This window comes from Abramis brama (assembly GCF_963993115.1).
Source record: "Abramis brama genome assembly, chromosome: 12".
NCBI lineage: Eukaryota > Metazoa > Chordata > Actinopteri > Cypriniformes > Leuciscidae > Abramis > Abramis brama.
Window position 1 is genome coordinate 21,892,985 of NC_139974.1, and position 22,304 is coordinate 21,915,288.

At 38.2% G+C, this 22,304-nt stretch overlaps 1 protein-coding gene across 1 annotated transcript in view; it reads left to right on the forward strand.

Moving 5' to 3' along the window:
• LOC311094241 (cAMP-dependent protein kinase inhibitor beta-like) overlaps positions 1-17,200 on the forward strand; it is a 40,559-nt gene extending 23,359 nt beyond the window's left edge. The window contains exons 2-3 of the mRNA XM_084132049.1: positions 12,018-12,174; positions 12,249-17,200. Of these exons, the coding sequence (XP_083988175.1) occupies positions 12,033-12,174; positions 12,249-12,331 (225 nt within the window). The 5' untranslated portion in view covers positions 12,018-12,032 and the 3' untranslated portion in view covers positions 12,332-17,200. The remainder of the gene's footprint in view (positions 1-12,017; positions 12,175-12,248) is intronic.
• The last annotated feature ends 5,104 nt before the right edge of the window (positions 17,201-22,304 follow it).

Here is a 22,304-nt window from a genome sequence, read left to right on the forward strand (position 1 = left end):
TGTTAAAAGTCAGAATGTTTGGTTGCATAAAAACTTTGGGTTATACTTTATTTTAAGGTGTCCTTGTTACAGTGTAATTATACATTTAAGTACTGAGTAATATTAATTAACAACATGTACTTACTATAGGGTTAGGCTTTGGTATTATGTTTAGTTTTGTCATGGACTGCATTTCCCCATAATCCTCTCTAGCACCTTACTAAGCACACCTGGAAGTCATCTAGCCCTCATCCCCAATGTTCGGATCTTTTTAAATTTTCAGCCATCCGAATGGGCTGGTGTCAGGCAGCACACATGGCACGACTCGTGTTTGTCATTAGTCTTGTATTTTTGTTTTACTTATACAACTGACCACAGGTCATAAACCTGGAATAATAAATAAACCAGTGTTACAAATATATCCATTGAATATATAATGCAAAATAAACAAAACATGAAATAGTTACAATAAAATAACTAGATCTATTTCTGCTGTAAATAAGAATACACTATCATATAATCTCCTATACAGTCTTGCACAGCTGCGTCAGAACACAGCAGAAACTACATTTCCCATCATGCATAGCAGCGCTCCTACGCAGAGTATAGCTATCACACGAGTCAGCAGGCAAAGTGCATTAATCATTATAACACTTCAATTCAATGTTTTACTAAATGCAATTCCGTCGCCTACCACACAACAGTCTGCTACGTTAGTTTACTTGGTAATTTGTTAATTATCCAGTGTTCGAACATATCGCAAACCGAGAGAACTGAACAGTACACGCGCTAACTTAACTACAAATTAAGTCTCTCAGCACAGACTAAGCGCAGCCAATGTCAACAATTACACAAGTACGAAACATTCCTAAATTAAAGTACAGCAGACCGTAGCTCATGGTAAACATTTCAAAAGGTTCTAAATTCACTACATACCAATGGGCTGTGTGCTCCTGACGATGGGTTGTGAATAAACAATGGACGCTACTCTACGTTTTTTTTTATGAAGCTTACGGCGCAACTGCGCATGCTCATACCCAAGTGACCATCACGCAACAAAATAATCATTATGAAATAAATATAATTTGCTTAAATAAATCCTACTGTTCCCAATATTTTAAGCAGACTTTTTTATAACCATGAATTTTACCAATATATTTTTTCTAGTGACCCAAAGAACTGAACACACAACAATTTATAGAGCACACACACTCCCTCCGTCATGGTCTAACCTCATCTGATGCTACAGACTACTTACCTCCTTTATGTTGCTGACTACCTTGTTAGATACTGCTGTTACCTCATCCAAGTGATCTTTCAGTCATTCCTCAACTCAGCGTTGTTCCCTTGTGTGTAAGCTTACAAGTCTATCACATCTGCTTACAATCGCAAGTGTCATCTCTTACCTGTTCATTCATTGTGTTCCAGCCATATCTGCAAATAAACCTACCTTTTTTGAGTTTTACCTCCGTTATGGTCATTGCGTCCAAGCCTGAGTGTGATAAGTTTCATGTAATTATGCATAATTTACTGTTATTACTACAGTAAGTACATGTAACATATGTAATGAGCACACCTTAAAATGTTAGCAAGTTTGTTTTTTTGTTTCAATTCTTGTTTTGCTTAATTTTGTTGGTTTCCTTTTGCTTAGTTTTTGTTTTAGTTCTTCATGTTGTTATTTTCTTCTGTTTCACTGATTTTGGTCGAGGTGTGTGGCTGATAACAAAGAGCACGACAAAGGAGATACTCGAAATAGTCTTTAATTAGATTCCACCAAGAAATAGATTCCACCAAGAAAACACACAGGAGATAGCTTGAAGAAACAGAATAGCACACTCTAACACTGATGAGACAGGACAATGAACTGACTAAAACAGGGAGCACTTATACTAGATCTAAATGAGGGAACTAATGAGTTAATTAACAAGGGCCAGGTGAAAGATGAATCAAAGAAACACATGGGAAAACTCGGTCAACTGAAAACGAGAAAACAGAAGGTGAACAATGAAAACAAAGACAGAACATACTCTGACTGTACTCCCCCTCCCAGAAGGCGCAGCCTCATGCTAAAACAAAAAGGAAAAAGACTATAGCCGGGGAGCAGGGAATGACCAGGGTGGCGCTGACAGGATGGGAATCCTCCAGGGTGGTGCTATTAGCATGACTCTGGAGCGGGCTCATGGGCTGGAGCCAACACTGGAGCAGGCTCAGGGGCTGGAGCAGACACTGGAGCGGAGTCATGGGCTGGAGCCATCACAGGACTCTGGTCAGGGGCTGGAGCCATCACTGGAAACTGATCAGGGGCTAGAGTGGATTTGAGTGTTGCTCAAACACACATAATAACAGCAACATAAATGGTAAGAACCACCTCTTCGAGCCCACCAGGGCAGACAGGAAGGGCAGGCTCTGAAACTTCACTCACAGACTCGAGAATTTCTCTCACTGGTACGGACTCGGGAATTTCTCTCACTGGAACAGACTCTGGAATTTCACTCACGGGAACAGACAGTCTCGGGAATGGACTCTGGATTGGAGGTCCTGATGGTAAGGTCCGTGGAGGGCTTGTACGCAGGCTTGGGGTTTGCTGGAGTGCCCAAACGTTTTCGGGATGGGACTAGATGACAGCTTGGAATGTCCTCATTAATTTCCTCAATACAGTGAGGAAAATAAGTATTTGAACACCCTGCTATTTTGCAAGTTCTCCCACTTAGAAATCATGGAGGGGTCTGAAATGGTCATCGTAGGTGCATGTCCACTGTGAGAGACATAATCTAAAAAAATAATAATTCAGAAATCACAATGTATGATTTTTTAACTATTTATTTGTATGATACAGCTGCAAATAAGTATTTGAACACCTGAGAAAATCAATGTTAATATTTGGTACAGTAGCCTTTGTTTGCAATTACAGAGGTCAAACGTTTCCTGTAGTTTTTCACCAGGTTTGCACACACTGCAGGAGGGATTTTGGCCCACTCCTCCACACAGATCTTCTCTAGATCAGTCAGGTTTCTGGGCTGTCGCTGAGAAACACGGAGTTTGAGCTCCCTCCAAAGATTCTCTATTGGGTTTAGGTCTGGAGACTGGCTAGGCCACGCCAGAACTTTGATATGCTTCTTACAGAGCCACTCCTTGGTTATCCTGGCTGTGTGCTTCGGGTCATTGTCATGTTAGAAGAACCAGCCTCGACCCATCTTCAATGCTCTAACTGAGGGAAGGAGGTTGTTCCCCAAAATCTCGCAATACATGGCCCCGGTCATCCTCTCCTTAATACAGTGCAGTCGCCCTGTCCCATGTGCAGAAAAACACCCCCAAAGCATGATGCTACCACCCACATGCTTCACAGTAGGGATGGTGTTCTTGGGATGGTACTCATCATTCTTCTTCCTCCAAACATGTTTAGTGGAATTATGACCAAAAAGTTCTATTATGGTCTCATCTGACCACATGACTTTCTCCCATGACTCCTCTGGATCATCCAAATGGTCATTGGCAAACTTAAGACGGGCCTTGACATGTGTTGGTTTAAGCAGGGGAAACTTCCGTGCCATGCATGATTTCAAACCATGACGTCTTAGTGTATTACCAACAGTAACCTTGGAAACGGTGGTCCCAGCTCTTTTCAGGTCATTGACCAGCTCCTCCCGTGTAGTTCTGGGCTGATTTATCACCTTTCTTAGGATCATTGAGACCCCACGAGGTGAGATCTTGCATGGAGCCCCAGTCCGAGGGAGATTGACAGTCATGTTTAGCTTCTTCCATTTTCTAATGATTGCTCCAACAGTGGACTTTTTTTCACCAAGCTGCTTGGCAATTTCCCCGTAGCCCTTTCCAGCCTTGTGGAGGTGTACAATTTTGTCTCTAGTGTCTTTGGACAGCTCTTTGGTCTTGGCCATGTTAGTAGTTGGATTCTTACTGATTGTATGGGGTGGACAGGTGTCTTTATGCAGCTAACGACCTCAAACAGGTGCATCTAATTTAGGATAATAAATGGAGTGGAGGTGGACATTTTAAAGGCAGACTAACAGGTCTTTGAGGGTCAGAATTCTAGCTGATAGACAGGTGTTCAAATACTTATTTGCAGCTGTATCATACAAATAAATAGTTAAAAAATCATATATTGTGATTTCTGGATTTTTTTTTTTTAGATTATGTCTCTCACAGTGGACATGCACCTACGATGACAATTTCAGACCCCTCCATGATTTCCAAGTGGGAGAACTTGCAAAATAGCAGGGTGTTCAAATACTTATTTTCCTCACTGTAACTAAATCAGAACCATTATTTTTTTGCCGTTCACACCTGCTAAATCTGATCGGATTTCAATCAGATATGCACAAAAATCAGTTTTGGACTGACGTAGCCTTATACTAGAACTAAACAAGGGAACTAATGAATTAATTAACAAGGGCCAGGTGAAAGAGATGAACCAAGGAAACACATGGGACAACTGGGGGGAACACAATGAAAACAAAGACAGAGCAGACTCCGACAGTTTCACTCATAGCAATTTTCACCTTTTTTTTCTTTGTTTTTTTTGTTGCAAAAAGATTATATAGTTGTTGTTTTTTTATGGACAGTTTCACAGACAAGGCTAAAGCCTAGTTTCAAGACTAAAATGCATGTTGAGCTGTGTTAACTGACTGTCACGGTTCATGGGTTCACTGTCTCGCCCTCGCTGTCTGTCAGTGTTGTGTGTATTAGTGTGTGGGCGTGTCTCGTTATCCCGGCTGATCAGCGCCAGCTGATCCTTATTGAGCACCCTATTTAATGTGTGTGATTCCATCCTGTCTTTGTCAGATCGTTGTGAGGCTTCACTAAGAGCACTGAGCACCGTTCACTCCTGTTCCACTGGTCTTCCTCGTGTGGATCGCCTTCCCGGATCTACCGCATCCTGTCTGGATACTGCCTGGATTATTCTGCCCATTGCGTCCCTGCGTTGCCAGTGCCTCTTCCTGTCTGTCGATCTTCACTGACCAGCTTCATAGCTTTTCCTGTTTTCAATAAACATTGCTGTTTTCTCGCAATTGGATTCTACTCTCGTTTATTCCATACAGAGTGTGACACTGACACCAACATGCACTGACATATCTTAAAATATGTCAGTAACATTGTTTTGTCTCAAGTAATACTCAAGTAATTGCCACCAGTAATGTTTTTTTCTAAGGCATGTTTAAAAAAGCTACTTCGATGTCCTAATTGAACTAAGACCTAATCCTGGCTTAATCTAAGCCTTGTCTGTGAAACTGGGCCATAAAGTTCTAAAAGAGAATATTAACCCTTAACGCCTGAAATTATATAGTTGTGTAACGTAAATGACTCTGGGTTTATGCGAATTAGCTCAAGGATATAGGGAATTTTGGAAATATTAATAATCATGGTCATAATTCATAAATCGCATATACATTTACTTTATCAATTATCGGTATTTACCTCTTGACTGGTCTGGTCTCGTTTATCAAATCAGTCACTTGTCCAGCAAATGTATGTAAGATAGCTTATCACAGTTCAGCCAGGGTATTACCGTATTTCCAAACTATAAGAAAGTTTTATCTATAAGAAAGCCACGAACATCAAACTTTCTGAGTTTATGAATTAAAAACCCTTGCATGCGACTTAGCATGAATCGTGATATAGCCAGAAGCTGCCTGTCTGATGGCTCTCATTGCCACGAGGATGACTTTTTTAATACTTTGGATGATTTTAAAGCAATTACTTGTGGCGTCTGCCAAATGGGCAAAGTCTTTAATCATGTTGAACATAGCCCAATTGCCGTTGGGCAAACATTTATTTGTGAGAACTGCAAACGCATCGCTGAACTACAAGAATTGGTAATCGGGCTACAGGAAAAGATACAAGAAAGAGACATTATAATTTCAAAACTTCGAGGACATCAGAAACAACTGCTTACTATTTCTACGCTGGTTGAAGATGATGATTCACCTCCAGAGAAAATTGTCTCTTCCACTCCGTTGGTCAACAGCTGGACGAACGTTACAAGGAGAAAACGTAAAGCTGGCAATTCTCTTTTAATACCCCCTGGAAAGTCCCTGTTTCGTCCATCTCCAATATCGGAGGTTGATCCTGTCCCAGTTCATAACCACTTTGCTTCGCTGTGCGATACTCAGGAAGTGAACATGGGTCCATTGGATCCTACCTCGGCCATATCCAGGGAAAACACATTGTGCAGTGGAGAGCGAGAGCGAGATGACCCAGGTTTGTTTTCGTCTTGTGTTTCTCCTGGGCTTCGTGAAGTTGATTGCTCAGTTCGGCCCAAAGAAAATATCAACAACACGTTAATTGCAGCAGCTGGTATGCCTCGTCGCACTCAACTTACACCAAGCACAGTTATTGCTGGAAGTTCAATGGTTCGCAAAGTTAAAGTCCCCAATGCCAGAATTCTCTGTTATCCTGGAGCAAGGGTAAAGGATTTAATTGCAGTATTTCCTACAATAAACAAGCAACTCCCTAACATAGAACGATTTGTTATTCATATTGGCTCTAATGACGTCATGGACAGAAACTCACAGAGTCTAAAGAAAGACTTTATAAATCTACTTGGCCTTATCCAAGAAGTAGGGATGCTACCTGTTGTTTCCGGTCCTATTCCTTCTCTTCGTACAGAAGGTGAGAAATTCAGCCGTTTGTGGTCTCTCCATGTATGGTTACAAAATTATTGTCAAGATAATGGATTTCCCTTTGTTGATAATTTCGATTCTTTTTGGGGAAAATATGAACTTTTTAGTCGTGATAGGTGTCATCCAAATGAAAAAGGGGCTCACCTACTGTCTTCTCATATTGACTTCCTTCTGAACAATATCAGTTGAAGGGACATTGTTAGGACATCTAAATCAAAGGTGGATATTGACAATATTAGCTGCTCATTAATCAATACACAAATGGTCAGATGTGGTACTACAATGGATAACACCTCAAATCCTGGGCAAGTAATCCCTACCATAATTTCAAAGCGCTGTTCTCATAGACCTACAGATACATTTGGGCTTTCTAGTTATGCTAGGCATAATAATCTCATACTTATTAATTTATCTAGCAATGTAAGCACTTGTAATTTGCCTATATTAGCTCCTTTACAAACATCATATTGCCCCTCTGATTTTAAAACAAGACAAGGTCTTGGGTTAATGCACATTAATGTCCGAAGCATTATCCCTAAACTTGACATGCTAGACTTGTGGGTAAATGATTATAAACCTGACATTTTAGTGTGTTCTGAAACCTGGCTTAAATCCTCTGATGGTGATGATGTTATTGCAATTAATGATTATAATGTCTTTAGATGTGATAGAGAAAAAAAGGGTGGAGGTGTCTGTATGTATGTACATAAAGATTTTAAGGCCACAAAATCTTTTAGTAGGTCTGTTTCTAAACAATTTGAGCTTCTTGTTATTAATGTTGAAATCTTTTGTAATGTGTCTGTCTCTGTTGTTGGAGTTTATCGCCCTCCATCTGCTACACATGAAGCAGTCACTTCTATCTTTGAATTACTTATCCCTTTTTTAGAAAATGAGATCGTGATACTTGGTGATTTTAATTTAAATTGGTTATCCCCTTCTTCTGCCTATTTTAGAACAGCTTGTGTTGATATGAACTTGTCACAATTGATCATGGAACCTACTCGAGTTAATTTAAAAGACCCTTCAAGATCAACTCTGATAGATTTAATCCTTATGAATAATCCTCATAAATACCCTCATAGTGGTGTCTTTGCTATGGACCTTAGTGATCACTCTCCTATAGTCTGTGTTAGAAATACTAAATTAATTAAAACCAAACCCCGACTCGTTACAAAAAGGAGTTTAAAAAATCTAGATAATGAAGGATTTCTCTGTGATCTTTATTATTCTGATTTATCAAGTGTTTTTAATATTTCAGATGTGGAATTGGCTGTTGAAACATTTAAAAGTATTTTTAATTCAGTGGCAGACAAATATGCTCCTATGAAGACATATAGAACTAAAGACAGGATAAACCCATGGTTCACTACAGAACTTTCAGAATTATTGCAGTTAAGAAATAAAGCTTGGTCTAAAGCCAGGCAAACTGGACTATGTAGTGACTGGCTTATATTTAAACAACTCAGAAATAAGTGCACCATCTCTGTGAAAAAGGCAAAATCAAGTTATTATTTAAATACAATTTCTAGTAGTCAAGGTGATCCGACTAAATTTTGGAAAGCCATAAAATATCTAAAACGAAGTTACCACTCCTCTCTGCCTAATACGATTACATTTCATTCTAAAACTGTAAATGACAAAATTGAAATATGTGATGTGTTTAATCAACATTTTGTTACAGCTGGTAATTTGTTTGAGGGTGGAACTTGTAATGATGTGGTGCTCCCAGAAAGGTCTGATTGTGTAGCTAGAACCAAGTTAAGAGAAACAGCTCTCTCTTCCAATATTTTGTCAGATGAAGTTATGAACCCATCTTTTTCATTTCAACGGGTTAGCTACGAGGAAGTTTTCAAAGCTCTTTTAACTATTGATATAAAAACTGCTACTGGAGCAGATGATCTTAATCCCTGTCTTTTGCAGATTGCTGCAACTATTATTGCTGAGCCACTTGCCCACATTTTTAATTTATCCTTGTTAACAGGAATAATTCCTAAGGTTTGGAAGACGGCCTTGGTACGTCCACTTTTTAAATGTGGTGATCCCAAAGATTTAAACAATTATAGACCTATTTCAAGGCTTTCATGTCTTGTGAAAATATTTGAGAAAATAGTAAATTTGCAGTTGCGCTCCTTTTCAGACGAACATTGTATTTTGAAAACATATCAGTCAGGTTTCAGACCTGGTCATAGCACCACCTCTGCTGTTACTCGGGTACTGGATGACATTATAAGTGGTATAGATAAAAAGAAGCATTGTGCAGCCCTGTTTATAGATCTATCTAAGGCCTTCGACACTGTGGATCATTCTTTACTTCTAAATAGACTGTCATCAGTTGGACTAGATTTGGTGGCCTGTAGATGGTTTGAAAATTATCTGACAAATAGAACACAGTGTGTTTTCACTGATGGTGTCAAATCTGGTTTTCTTGAGCTTTTGAAGGGCGTTCCGCAGGGATCGATTTTAGGTCCAGTTCTTTTTTCTATTTATATCAATAATATTGGTTCAGCTATAAAAAATTGCCAACTCCACCTCTATGCTGATGATACAGTTATTTATGCTATTGCCCCTACAGCTGACCAGGCCCATTTAGAGCTACAATCTGCCTTTACAGCTATACAGAAGGTCTTTGTTGAACTGAAACTGGTAGTTAACGAAGGTAAAACCAAGTACATGCTTTTTTCAAATAAACAACAGAAAATAGGTGATGATTTATGTTTTTCCACATTGGATGGTGCCTCTATCGACCGTGTTTATGTTTATAAATATTTGGGGATTTGGATTGATGACAGGCTCTCCTTTAAAACGCATGTTGATGAGTTGGTAAAGAAACTAAGAGTTAGAGTAGGTTTCTTTTATAGAAATAAATCTTGTTTGACTCTAAATAATAGAAAAAAATTAGTTGAATCCACTTTTTTACCTGTCATTGATTATGGAGACACAATCTATATGCATGCCCCTGCTTCTGTTCTAAAACCTCTCGATGCTGTATATCATAGTACCATTCGTTTTATTACAGGGGACAGGTTTAGTACCCATCATTGCACACTTTATCAGAAAGTAAATTGGCTGCCCTTAAAATCTCGTAGAGAAATGCATTTTGCACTTTTTGTGTACAAAGCTCTTTTGCACAAATTACCATCTTATATTAATTCACTTTTATCTGTTAGAAGGTCTGGTTATCAGACCAGAGCTCAGGGATGGCTATTACTACAGATCCCAAAGATCTCCTCTGAATTGGGTAGATCTGCTTTCAGTTTTTATGCCCCTCACACTTGGAATGAATTACAATGTACTTTTAAACTGGATGATCTAATGCCTTTACGCCATTTTAGACGTTTGCTTAAGGATAATTTTATTACTGATTGTGTTTGTTTCCTGTGATTGTTTTTGCTTTCCTTTTAATTGCTTTTAATTTATTTAGCTTGTTTTACTGTATATTGCACTTTTGGCTGTATTTCTTTTTTTTTCTGTGTTGACCTACACAGGTCGTTGCTGTAAATGAGAACTCGTTCTCAGTCAACTTACCTGTATAAATAAATATGAAAAAAAAAAAAAAAAACTACTCAAGGTAGTCTATAATATCGAGCTTGTAGCTTAGATCTTTTTCATTTCATTGACTTCATAAAAGTGGGTTTTCAAACACAGAGACAGTAAAAGTATAAATGGATTTTAATAAATGTAAAAACTAGAGAGATTATATGAGCTACAAATATAAACGTACGTAAAAATGCAAACAATAAAACAAACAAACATTTAACCAAACAAGAACATAAGAAATAACGTGATCAGAATAAATGAAATGAAAGAAAGAAAGAAGGATATAGAGAGAAGGGAAAAGCTAGTAATTATTACAGACAGAAACCTAATTTCAAGAGACACCTGGAATCAGCTTTCATAGGGATCAATATACTTTCAAGTTTGTTCTCTGTTCGGGTGATGCTGAGAGGCAGGAAGCACGGACGGTGTCCTGTTTCTGCTGCGTCTTCCGGTGTCGCGGGAAGCTTAAAAGGCTCACTGAATGTAACGTTTACCGGAAAATAAGATTCATCTCCCGTGAAGGAAGAGGCAAATATATATAACTTAGTTGCAAAGAACGGCAGCTACGACTCGAACATGTGTTGGTCCGAGGGAGAAGGCCGGAGCCTTTTCAGATGTTCCTTGGAGAAGTGTTGCGCGGGGGAGAAGAGGAAGAAGAGTAAGAGAGAGAGAGCAAGAGGAGAGGGTCTCTACTTTTAAAGGACATCTGCTTACGCCCTCTTTTTGGGACAACAGCAAATCGGATCTTCTGATCTGAAGCGGGAAAAAGTTTCTTTGTCTCTGGGGAAACACCCACTCGAGTGAGTTATGGTGTTGTCAAATTTGAGAAGATTTGCTCAAGACATATGAAATGTGTCAAATGATACAAATTACTGCAGTTGGTTATCGAAATTCAACTCCGTTAGATTTAAAGAATTACAGAGATATGAAACACGTCATTTGGAGATTATAGGAACACAAAGTTACATACGGTATGCATCTTACAAACATTTTAAAGTTTGTTCCTTCAAATAAACATCATAAACAAAGTGAATATAACCTAGGAAACGAGTATATGAAATATGACATGCTTATATTCTAAGTTTAATGTTCAAAGAACATATTCCTCATCGCTGCCTGCACTATCGCTGAGACAACTATCCTCACTTTCCTCTGGGGGAGCTCTGACGTGAGGTTGTGCATTTACGCGCTTGCCGTAAAACACGGAAGGTTTCATTCGGATCTGCATAAAAATAAATAGCTTTTGTATTCATATCCCAGCATGGTGTATCCCAGCATGGTGTCTGTATACAGACTATTGAAAATAACTAAGCAAAATACAAAGGATTACCTAGATAAGCCGTCACGAAAAGCGTTTTTCTATATAGCACTGGTTAGCGGTCAGCATTAGGCTTATGGTCTACTGTCGCTAATATGCTACAAAGCTAAATATTACAATAACTTCAAAAATACTTGTCACACATATTTCACCTCATTACGTCGAGTGTATAAGCACACAATAAGCAGGTGAGTATTTTTATCTTAGCACAACTTACCTTATATACACCTCAGGATCAAACTTCCCCGACTCATATCCATAACTTCGCAACCGGAGTAATCCTCGTGCGTAAACAGGAAATAAGTCCGTCACTTTGCGGTCCCACTAGAAACAAGTGCCTGTCGAAGGTTCCTAGGTCCGTAGCGAATATGCACTAACCGGCATTGGGGGAATGCAGACGCTATCTCGGCTGGTTGATTGAGTCAAACGGTTTGTCGCATATTTATGACAGTAGGCGTTAAGGGGCTTTCCTCTACTTTTGGAAACCAACTTTTATAGTTTTTGCTTAAATTGCCTATTTTTTTTTAAAATAATTTTGAATCTAGAATGGCAGTGGTGAGATGACGGAGGTGGAGCCGGCTTTGGATTTTGCGTCGTCGGGTCGGTCGGGTCGTCGTAATGCACTGCCAGATATCCTGGGCTCTCCTGCCGGTGTCAACCCCTCCGACCTGCCACTCAAACTGGCTGAACTGTCCCTCACAGGTAAATCAAATGACACATACACACACATTTTTGTGTTCTGTGCATTAACATGTCCCTTTGCTCTCTTTCTTCAGATGGTCCTGGAGGAGCTCAGTCTCCAACATCACAGGATGCTCCACTCCCTCCAGAAAGTTCGGAGGAGAAACATGGATCCTGAAAATTTCCCTCAATAATCTGTCCAACATCACTGATGGAGAAAGAAGGAAAATCAAATATAAAGGTGGCAATACCTCAGTGACAAGATATCTGTGCAGAATAACATTTGACTGCACACGCTATGGCTACTTGCAAGTGGACTTGCAGATTATGCCTGTGTGTCTGTTATTTCCATGAGACCATAGGGTAAATGTCCTAGATTACCTAGGGGCCATTGGTCAAGTGATGCTCTGGCCAGTGGCCAATCGAGCTATAATTCTACCTGCAGATTTGTCAGGTCGCAGAGACATCAAATAACCAGAAATATAAGAATGTGGCTTTGAAGCCACCAGTGTTGTTGTTTTTAACTAAAACTATTTAAAAAATATATATATTTTTATTGAATTAGAAAATTTAACTTAAAAAATAAAATTAATTACTAAAATTAATAAAACTGAAATAAAAATAAATTAAAGCTAAATAGAAATATATTATAAAAAAATATTAAATTGACAAAAGCACCAAAAAAAAAATCACTAATGGCTAATTCAAACTATTAATAAATACTTTAATAAGATATAAGTACTACACGGGAAGCCATGGTCATAAATTACTAAAATACACAGGAATCACAGCACACATCTGATATTTGTAAACAAAATAATTTCAGTTCAAATAGACAGGCAAACAAAAGTGGTTGGAGTAGCTGCAGTGTGTCAAAATGGAAAATGGCCATCTGTCAACTAATGCATGTCTTTGCAGTGTAGACAGCTCTGTCACAGACGTATCACCTGCGATAATTAATGTGATATGGCTCAGCTTGTCAGTGAACTACGGCTCTGTGTAGTAAATGCCGCTCCATCTGAAAGCAGGTGATGGCGATTTACTACTAATCAAGGAACCGGCTTTACTGACGAGATGCGCATAACAATGTCATGCGATATATCACCCAGCCCTAGTGTCCTGTTAATTATTTAGTTCCTTTGTTTGCTCTGTATTTAGACCCTGTGTTCTCCCTCAGGAGCTGTTTACGCAACACCATTTGCAACTAAAAACGTAAAACTTATGCGTTTTGGCCATTCGTTTACACAACAGCAGTGTTTTGGGTGCCTGAAAGTGCAAACTTTTGAAAATGGATTTCAAGTTTTTGAAAACAGTCTCCGTGTAAACAAACACGAATCTCTGAAGACGATGACGTCATGCACATGCGTATTATGTGTTCAGTCTATAGTGTTTCATTGCAATCAAATGGCCTGGCAGCAGAAGACGCCGTTTTTAGACGTTTTCGTGGATCCTTTTGAATGGGGATTGTTTTGACAATGGTGTTGTCTGTACACATAAAACTCAAAGGAAAAACTTCTCCGTTTTAAAGGGGTGGTAAAACACGATTTCACTTTTCTAACTTTAGTTAGTGTGTAATGTTGCTGTTTGAGCATAAACAACATCTGCAAAGTTACAACGTTCAAAGTTTAAAGCAAAGGGAGATATTTGCTTTTAAAGAAATCAATTTCTAAGAAATAGATAAACAGCCGATAGGGACTACACGACATTCCTGTGGGCTTGCTGACATCACTAAGCCCAATATTTACATAAACCCCTCCTCTGGGAACACAATACATAAAGGGGGCGAGGCCATTTTATGTTGCTTTGGAGAAGAGTTGTTGTGGTACTGGAGTGTCGTTGCCGCTATGCCATCTAAACACTGTTATTTTCACCCAGATTGCAGGTCCACTTTGTTCAGTCTTCCTAAGGACGGTTACAATTTATTTTTAACTCGGTCCCTCATAATTATAATCCAAATGTTGCACATTTTCCGGAGGAAAGCTTCCTCAATCTACACGAGTTACAATGTAGGATTCGCAAACGGCTTGTCCTGAAACATGGAGCAGTTCCAACTTTAAAAACAGAAGCTGTTGTTTACGACCAACAACCTGTAAGTAATTTTTTCGTTTATGTGTTTTCCTGTAATAGTTCGTATCGTTAATTGTATGTTGTAGCGAGGAAGTAAACGAAAGACAACGCAGTTTGTCTCCACAAACCAGTTTGTTAAATGCTAATTCATACTTATCTGACAAACACATACAAACTTGTGTTTAATATCACCAGCGCAGCGAACTTGGAATGTTCGTGGTTGTTGTCGTTTATAAGTGATCACTGTAAATTATTCTTTGATTATAGCTTTTATGTATTGTTTATCTACAGGCATGCTAAACATGGTTTGTGTTTGATTTGGCTACTGTTGTAAAGCCAATGTTTAGTGTTCGTATTGGGTTAATAGTTCTGGCGACAGATATTTAGCTACAATCGTTTTAAATATACAAAAGTAACAGTCAGTGTCATATAGCGATCACAATAGATCTGCATTTTAAAAAAATAAAAAACATACCTTTCTGAAACGTCCTTTAACAGCCGTTCTTGAACAGGTTCTGCTCAAACTGGTATGGGAATATTAACGCCGTTGTTTACTTTAGCACAAGGGTAAGGGGCGTTTCCGAAACAACATGCACTTGGCGGTTAGCGAATCACAACACACTGGGCCAGCTAACCAATCTGAGCCCATTGTGTATTTTTGAGGGCGGGGCTTCATAGAACCCGGAATCATCAGACCGTTTTTACAAGGAGGGACAGAGCAGTGTAGAATAATGGTTAAATATGTGAAAAATAATGCGAATTTTTAAAAACGAAGCATGAACACATATTACAGTGAACCCCACAAACACAATCAAGCCTTCAAAAAAAGGCGTTTTACCACCCCTTTAAGCATATCGTTGTCGTGTAAACATACCCTCAGTCTTCGTCCGTTCTCGTTAATGTAAGGTTGTGTTAGTGTGAGTCTCCTGTTCTGATGTTCCTGATTCCAAGTTTATTCCATTAAATACCATTCTAATTGTTCTTCTTCATCTTTGTGCCTGTTTCCACTACATGTTTCGTAACTGGAAGAGGCAAATTTTGTTTGCGTAAAGTTTACCCATATAATTGAACTCTGTGTAGGGGAGTTCAGTCATTGTGATTGTCATTGCCATGTCTTTTGGTATAAGAAACAAATAGGTTCCAACAGTTAAAGTGCTATTTTGTTGCAAACAAACTGTTGCATTATTTTCCTGTTATCTCTGTAAAGCTGCTTTGAAACAATCTGTATTGTTAAATGCTATAAATAAATTTGACTTGACTATTAAAAATATTCACATCAGATGATAATATTGGTATGTCAATATATCAAGAGCGCATTCAAAAATAAATTATACTAACACACTGTTTATCAAATAAGTGAACACAAAGTAATGTCATGCTGATCTCTATTACTGCATTATCTCTTCACATACCAGTGTCATGGTACCTGTGTGTTACAAAAATCTTTAATTTAATGTTAGGTCTTGCAGTTATAGTGTGTGTGATAATCAGTGGCATTTTGGACTTGTGAAAGAGGCAGGTTACCTCTAACATAGATTATGAAAATCTTTGAAAGATTATTATGGAATATGTATTTATGATCGTTTGTGATCAGCATATGTTGGGGAAGGTGGCACTGTCACTGGTGTTGCCAACACAGTATGCATGTCTGAAAACACAGCTTTCAATGTCACCTTCTGTCAGTCAGCAGCTTGAGACTGGACGACTGTTCACAGCTATTAACACATTAACAGACGTGCCAGTTTAGAGACAACAGCATCAAAGACCAGACATGACCTCAGCCGACTGTCTTTAGAAATGAGACAGTGCTTGCTGGGACGAGCCATGATTGATATCAAAAATCTTTATGGGAACGATGAGTTTTTGTACATAGTGTAATATTGGGCTAGGATGAGGGGTATTTGCATTTATTTTTACATTTGGAAGATTAAATGTCCTAAATGTTTGTTCAGTATTTTACATATGCAAACTATACCAGGTCCTCTGTTTTTAATTCTTCTAAATACTGTAGTAGTGAAAGTGCCAAAATTGTTTTGATATGTATATTGCTCTGTTTGATTCTGCCAATTTACACATTCTTGCAAGTGGAGTAGGCTGAAATCATAATTAACTCTTTCTTTCTGATCATTTCAGGTAAGCTGCATGCTCTTTTCTAGTCAATCTTTTATTGAAACTATTTCAAAGGAATGTACAGAAACCCTAAGTCACACTTAAAAAAGTCTAAATATCATTGAATCTTTTCAAACAAATGCTGCACAAGAATTTTAATCACCTTGCTTGGAAATTTACTTGTTTTCTTTCTTTAAAATAACACTTGCTTTGATATTTTGTATGTAATGCAAAAACTGAGATATATTTTAAGTGTGGTGTAAATGTCTAAATTTTTTAAGTCAGAGTATGTGGCTCTTGTTGTTGTAGCAAATTCTAAGTCCTCAAATCGAGTCTCGAAGAAATCTCTCAAGAGTCGAAGTTCCAGGTCTCAGAAGTAACTTTATTGACAAGCAACAAAGTGAGATGCCAGCTGGCCATCTGATCTGCACTGGTCAGAACCTCAGGTCTTATACCTTTTCTTATCACTAGGTAGCCAATCAGCTATCAAGATCTCGCTACCATTAGCATCATCTTTCCCGGAGACATTATTCTATTGGTGGAAAAATCTTTGGTCATACCCATTTTTAAAGAATATCTTTGGTCACATGATTCTCTGCACCTGCAGTGTTGTAATGCCATCCATCATTTTTAATTAACGTTTTTAGTACCATCTTATCAGCTACCTATACACATCTTCTCTCTGAGCTTGTTAGGTACTCTTTCATCCTCACAGACCACTTGACCTAATTTAACCTGATGTATCCTGATTTAACCTGGGTTTTGACTGAGACACAGCAATACAGACTTTTACATGAAACAAAGGAAAATCTCCAACATTGTCTGTGAGTTTGGCCTTTCAAATGAATACTACATCACAAAATAAATTACAGAGAATGATGGGATGATGTATCATTGACTCGTAATTATTCATAACCTGTTGTGACTTGTCTGGACTTATGCAAGCTTGAAGAAATCTTTTTGTCAAGTAAGTTAAGCACACACTAAACTATTAAAAACAATACATGAAAAGTAATCTAACAATTGGCAGTTATGTGTCAACTATAAAATAAGTCACTTTGCTGTATTTTGAGCCAATAAGCCATACTACATCTGCATCAGTCAGCAAAATATACATATTCATTCAAATGTAAAATAAAATAAAAAAATAATGCCAGTATTGCCTAACATGGACAAATGTTAAGAACACTGGTTGTAACTGATAGGTCCAAGCCATTTGACATGATACATAACAGTCTTCCCGGTGATATGGCAGTTGCATGATTACCACCAGAAGTGTCATGTCCATTCAAACTGACTGCACATACCTCTTCCATATTTTCACGTTTTGTAAAATTAGGCTACTATATTTATATCTGTGCAGAGCACACACATGAGTTTGGCTTTAAAAAAAATTGTATGTTATTGTGGATGCCATCTTTAGTTGAGTTGAATAAAGTGTAAAGAACTGAGAACACATGATAAAAGGTGGCAATTCAAATTAGGAGTTATTATCAAAATGGCAAAGCTGCTCACTCTGCAAGCTCAGGTGCAATTTTGCTTGTTTATTAACATAAAATATAGGATAGGCAAAAACAATGGGATTCTTTTTTTCATCCACAATCAATGTATAGGTTTAAGGATTCCATTTAACCAAACTTTGTATTAAGATGATTTTTCCCTTCATCCTCTCTGACTACCACCTGTGCACAATCAACACTCACCACACCTGTCTGCCATCAGACTCATCCGTTCCTCCATAAAAGCCAGCACCAAACACACATGTTGGTCTGGTCTTGTTGTTCTAATCTAGACTGAACTTCTACCTGACTACCCACCTGTGAGATCTTGTCTTGAGCATCAGTATTTTGTGAATCACTGTAATCCAGTAACCTTTCATCTCAGCCAGCAACAGATAAGACCTGTAGCTTTCATGCCAGTTTCACTATAATGATCTGCAATCCAGAGACTCACCTGCTAACATTATTCTGCCCTCACTGTTAGACTCAGACACAGCTATGCAGATAGATAAACTCCTCGACAATTTACAGGTGTGATGTCCTTTTATTGACCTATCTTTCAATTATCGACAGAGTGAAACTACAAAAAGAAACGAATAAACAGCATGTAGACTGTATTCTAATGTATGTTCACATGTATTTATGCAAAGTCTGGCTAACATTCATCAAAACTAAAAACTATCAAATATAATCTTGTTTAACAAAAATGTTCACAAATATTGTTTTCAAGACTCATATTAACCCATTTGTGCCCAAATTTTTCTGAATGGTTTCATGCATATAATCGTGTTAATAGTGTCCTATGTGAACATGTTCTGCATTTATTTTCCCCAGGTTTTTTTTTTCTTTCTTGAAAATCATATTTGAATGTGCAGCAACTATAGTTGCCGGTGGGCAAATATGTTGTATGCACCCCCTCAATGTAAAATATGAATAGGAGGAGAACATTTGGCATTTATCTCAAAATAACTGCTTTCAACAGATCAATCTTTATTCATAAACAAATTTATTATGTATAAAAGTCAAAAACATTTAATGTAAACCCAAAAAACTGCATCTAGCTTATAATCTCTTGAATATGAAAACACAACAAACAACTAATCCATTTGCCTTAACCATTGTGCGCGTTTAGGGTCTTTTTGACCCACATTTCTAACTTTCATTCTTGGGGATAACGTAGATAATTTGACATGGTTTAGTGTAGGATTTTTGCCCATCTTTTGGAAAATGCTGTTTTAGAAGGAACAAATTATCACTTTAACCAGTAGATGGCTGCAGAGCTATTTGCTAACTGAAAGACATCTTTTCACAAGTTTTTCCAGTTGTATTCATATCTACATATTATGAAATCACAATTATAATAATAAAAGTTACTTTTTGTCAAAGTTTAGGCACTTTTTGTACTGAAAAAAAAATAAATATCTGTTTTTCAGTAATGTTATATTATGATTTGAATAAAATGAATTTTATCAATGGACAAAATTCATCCTCAAAATCAGAAACAACACAGAACACACATAGACAGGAATGAATTGGCACACTTTAAATTTGTAGAATTATATGAAAAACAGATGTTTGAAATAAATGATAAACTCTAAAAACTCCAACTCCAACTTCTCTTTGTAACATCCTGATCAGGTTTGATTCTAATCATAATGTAACATTATTTAATTATTATTACATTTTTTTTTTTTCAGTACAAAAACTGCTAAACTTTGACAAAAAGTAACTTTTATTGTTATAATTGTGATTTCATTATATGTAGATATGAATCTACCTGGAAAAACTTGTGAAAAGAAGTATTTTAGTTTGAAACTTTTAGTACATTAAGAGCTCTGCAGCCATCTACTGGTGAAAGGGATTTTTTTTTTTTTTTACTTTTAAAACATTTTCCAAAATTTGGGCAACAATCTTACACTGAACCTTGTCAAATTATCCATGTTATCCCCATGAATGAAAGTTAGAAATGTGGGTATTTTATAAGGCAAATTATTTTTTTCTTTGTGGAGTAAATGTGGAGTAAAAACATTAATAAACTGAGTAAAATTACATTTGTTTAAAATATATATATATATTGTTACAAAATTACATTTTGTTGCCTGGGGTCTCTCAGAGCCCAAACAGCCTGACTGTAAACCGCAAACGAACAGCGCACAAGGGTTAAAGTTGTGGAACATAGTGCAGAACAAAGTGCAGCCATAACAGGGCATTGTGTATCAAAAAGTTAAAAGAAAATAAATAAATACAAATAAATAGAATGAAAAAAAAAATCTATATAACAAAACTTAAATTTATGAACAGTAGAGATGTCATTTAAAGGGTTAAGTTGTTTATGCACTAAACAAGACCAATAACCTTGATTTATTAACCTATTAACACAGTATACCCCATTTTCCCATGATATATGTACTTACAAGGCATTTGCCCACCGGCAACTTGGACTTTTGACTAAGTATACAAAAAACTATAGATCTCTTGTAAGATTTGTTTTGTTTGGATGATTCTAGAGACCTTCATGATTATGTAGATATATATATGTCAACAAAAAATACTTATTAGTAACATGAAAATGACCTTTCTTTGGGAGGGTTTGCCTTCGCCATGCTTCCTGGAAGTAGGGGTAGGAAGTTGACAGCCTCATGTGACAGGAAGGAAGTGAATACCTTTTTTTATTTTCTTGAAATCCTTTATTTGGTTGTTTGCTTGCATGTCATTGAGAAATAAAACATGGACAACATCTAGAAAAATACTTACAAAAGGAAAATGACAACTATGCATTGTGGCAACTATAGTTGCCGGTGTAAAATACTCACAAGCAATGCTTTCTGTAAGACAACAAAGAAGGATGAATGTAGATCACGTCAGAAGTGGATTCTGCTGTCAGTCATATTTCAACATGTGCTGTATTTCTAACTCTCATGCTAGTAAAGGTTAAACATAACACTTGTAACAACTACAACGCCTCCTGCTGGAGGGAGAGAAAACTACTCCAGCACACTCCCTGCCTGACGTCCATAGGATGTCACCCTTAATTCTTGGACCGTTGGCTACATTCATTGGAGTTGCGCAGCAGAAGTACAGTCTCTGTAACTGGTCTCAAGAAAGTTTTGCACGTACCCCCAGAAGCAACTTTTATCTCTACTTTCCTGACTTTTCCATCTCAGCTGGGGAAGGTATTGATCACAACTCCCATGGGCCATTGGCATCTTTTGGCTTGGTTGTCTTTTAGAAGTACAAGATCTCCTACTTGTAGATTTGGCCTGTTCGTCTGCCATTTTCTTCGATCTTGCAATGTTGGCAAGTATTAAGTTCTCCAGCGGTGCCAAAAGACATTAGAAAGATGCTGCACCTGTCTCCACTGGCGTCCATACAAGTCTGACTTGCCAAAGCTTCCAGGAGGGATAGGTGGAGATCCAGTCTTCTGGGTGAGGAGTGTAGCAGGTGTAAGAATGAAGGGACAGTCGGGATCAGATGAGACAGGAATGAGAGGTCGAGAGTTTACGATGGCGGTAACTTCTGCAAGAAGAGTAACGAGAACTTCATGGGTCAGCAGCTGAACTGAGTTGGTAGTTAACATTGAGTCGAGAATACGCTTCACAATCCCAATCATGCGCTCCCAACTTCCTCCCATGTAAGGGGCATGAGACCCATGTGCATTCATTCTTATCCAAGAAATCTCGTATCTCCGGGTTATCACACTGGTTTGAGGTTATACCAAGCTCCTTGCATGCACCCAGGAAGTTGGTTCCGCAATCAGACCTGAGTTGCTTTACTGGTCCACGAATGGAGATGAACCGTCGTAAGGCGTTGATGAAACTGGATGACTCCATTGACTCGATTACCTCGATATGGATGGCCCTGGTACCCAAGCAGGTAAAAATGACGGCCCAGCACTTACTATTGGCAAGACCTCCACGAGTTCGACGAGAACTGATAGTCCAGGGTCCGAAGACATCGACGCCAACGTAAGTAAATTGTGGGCAGACAGTTACGCGATCAATTGGTAGGTCGGACATCTTTTGGGTTTCTGTGTTCCATCTCAGTTTGCGACATTTGACACAGTGGTGAATGATGGAGCTGATGCAATGTTTTCCACCAACAATCCATAATCCGGCTGTTCTTACAGCGCCCTCTGTGAAATGGCGTCCCTGATGCTGTACCAGTAGTGTACTCACGTGGTGCTTTCCTGGGATGATGAAAGGATGTGCTTCATCATTTTGCATGTCGGCTTGTGAAAGACGACCTCCAACTCTAAGGCAGTCAGCGTCATCTTTGAAGGGCAACAGGTTTCTGAGTGGATTTTGCTTTGGTATCTCTTTCTGGGCTTCGATGCATGCAAAGACTTCAGGATAAGTCCCAGATAAGTTTTTGCTTTCCCATAGTCCTCTGGGGTGATACTTTTGCAAATATGCCAACCTTGACACTTGCTTCCATAAGCATTTCCCTTGTAGCATCTGGTGATATGAACGAGTCTTG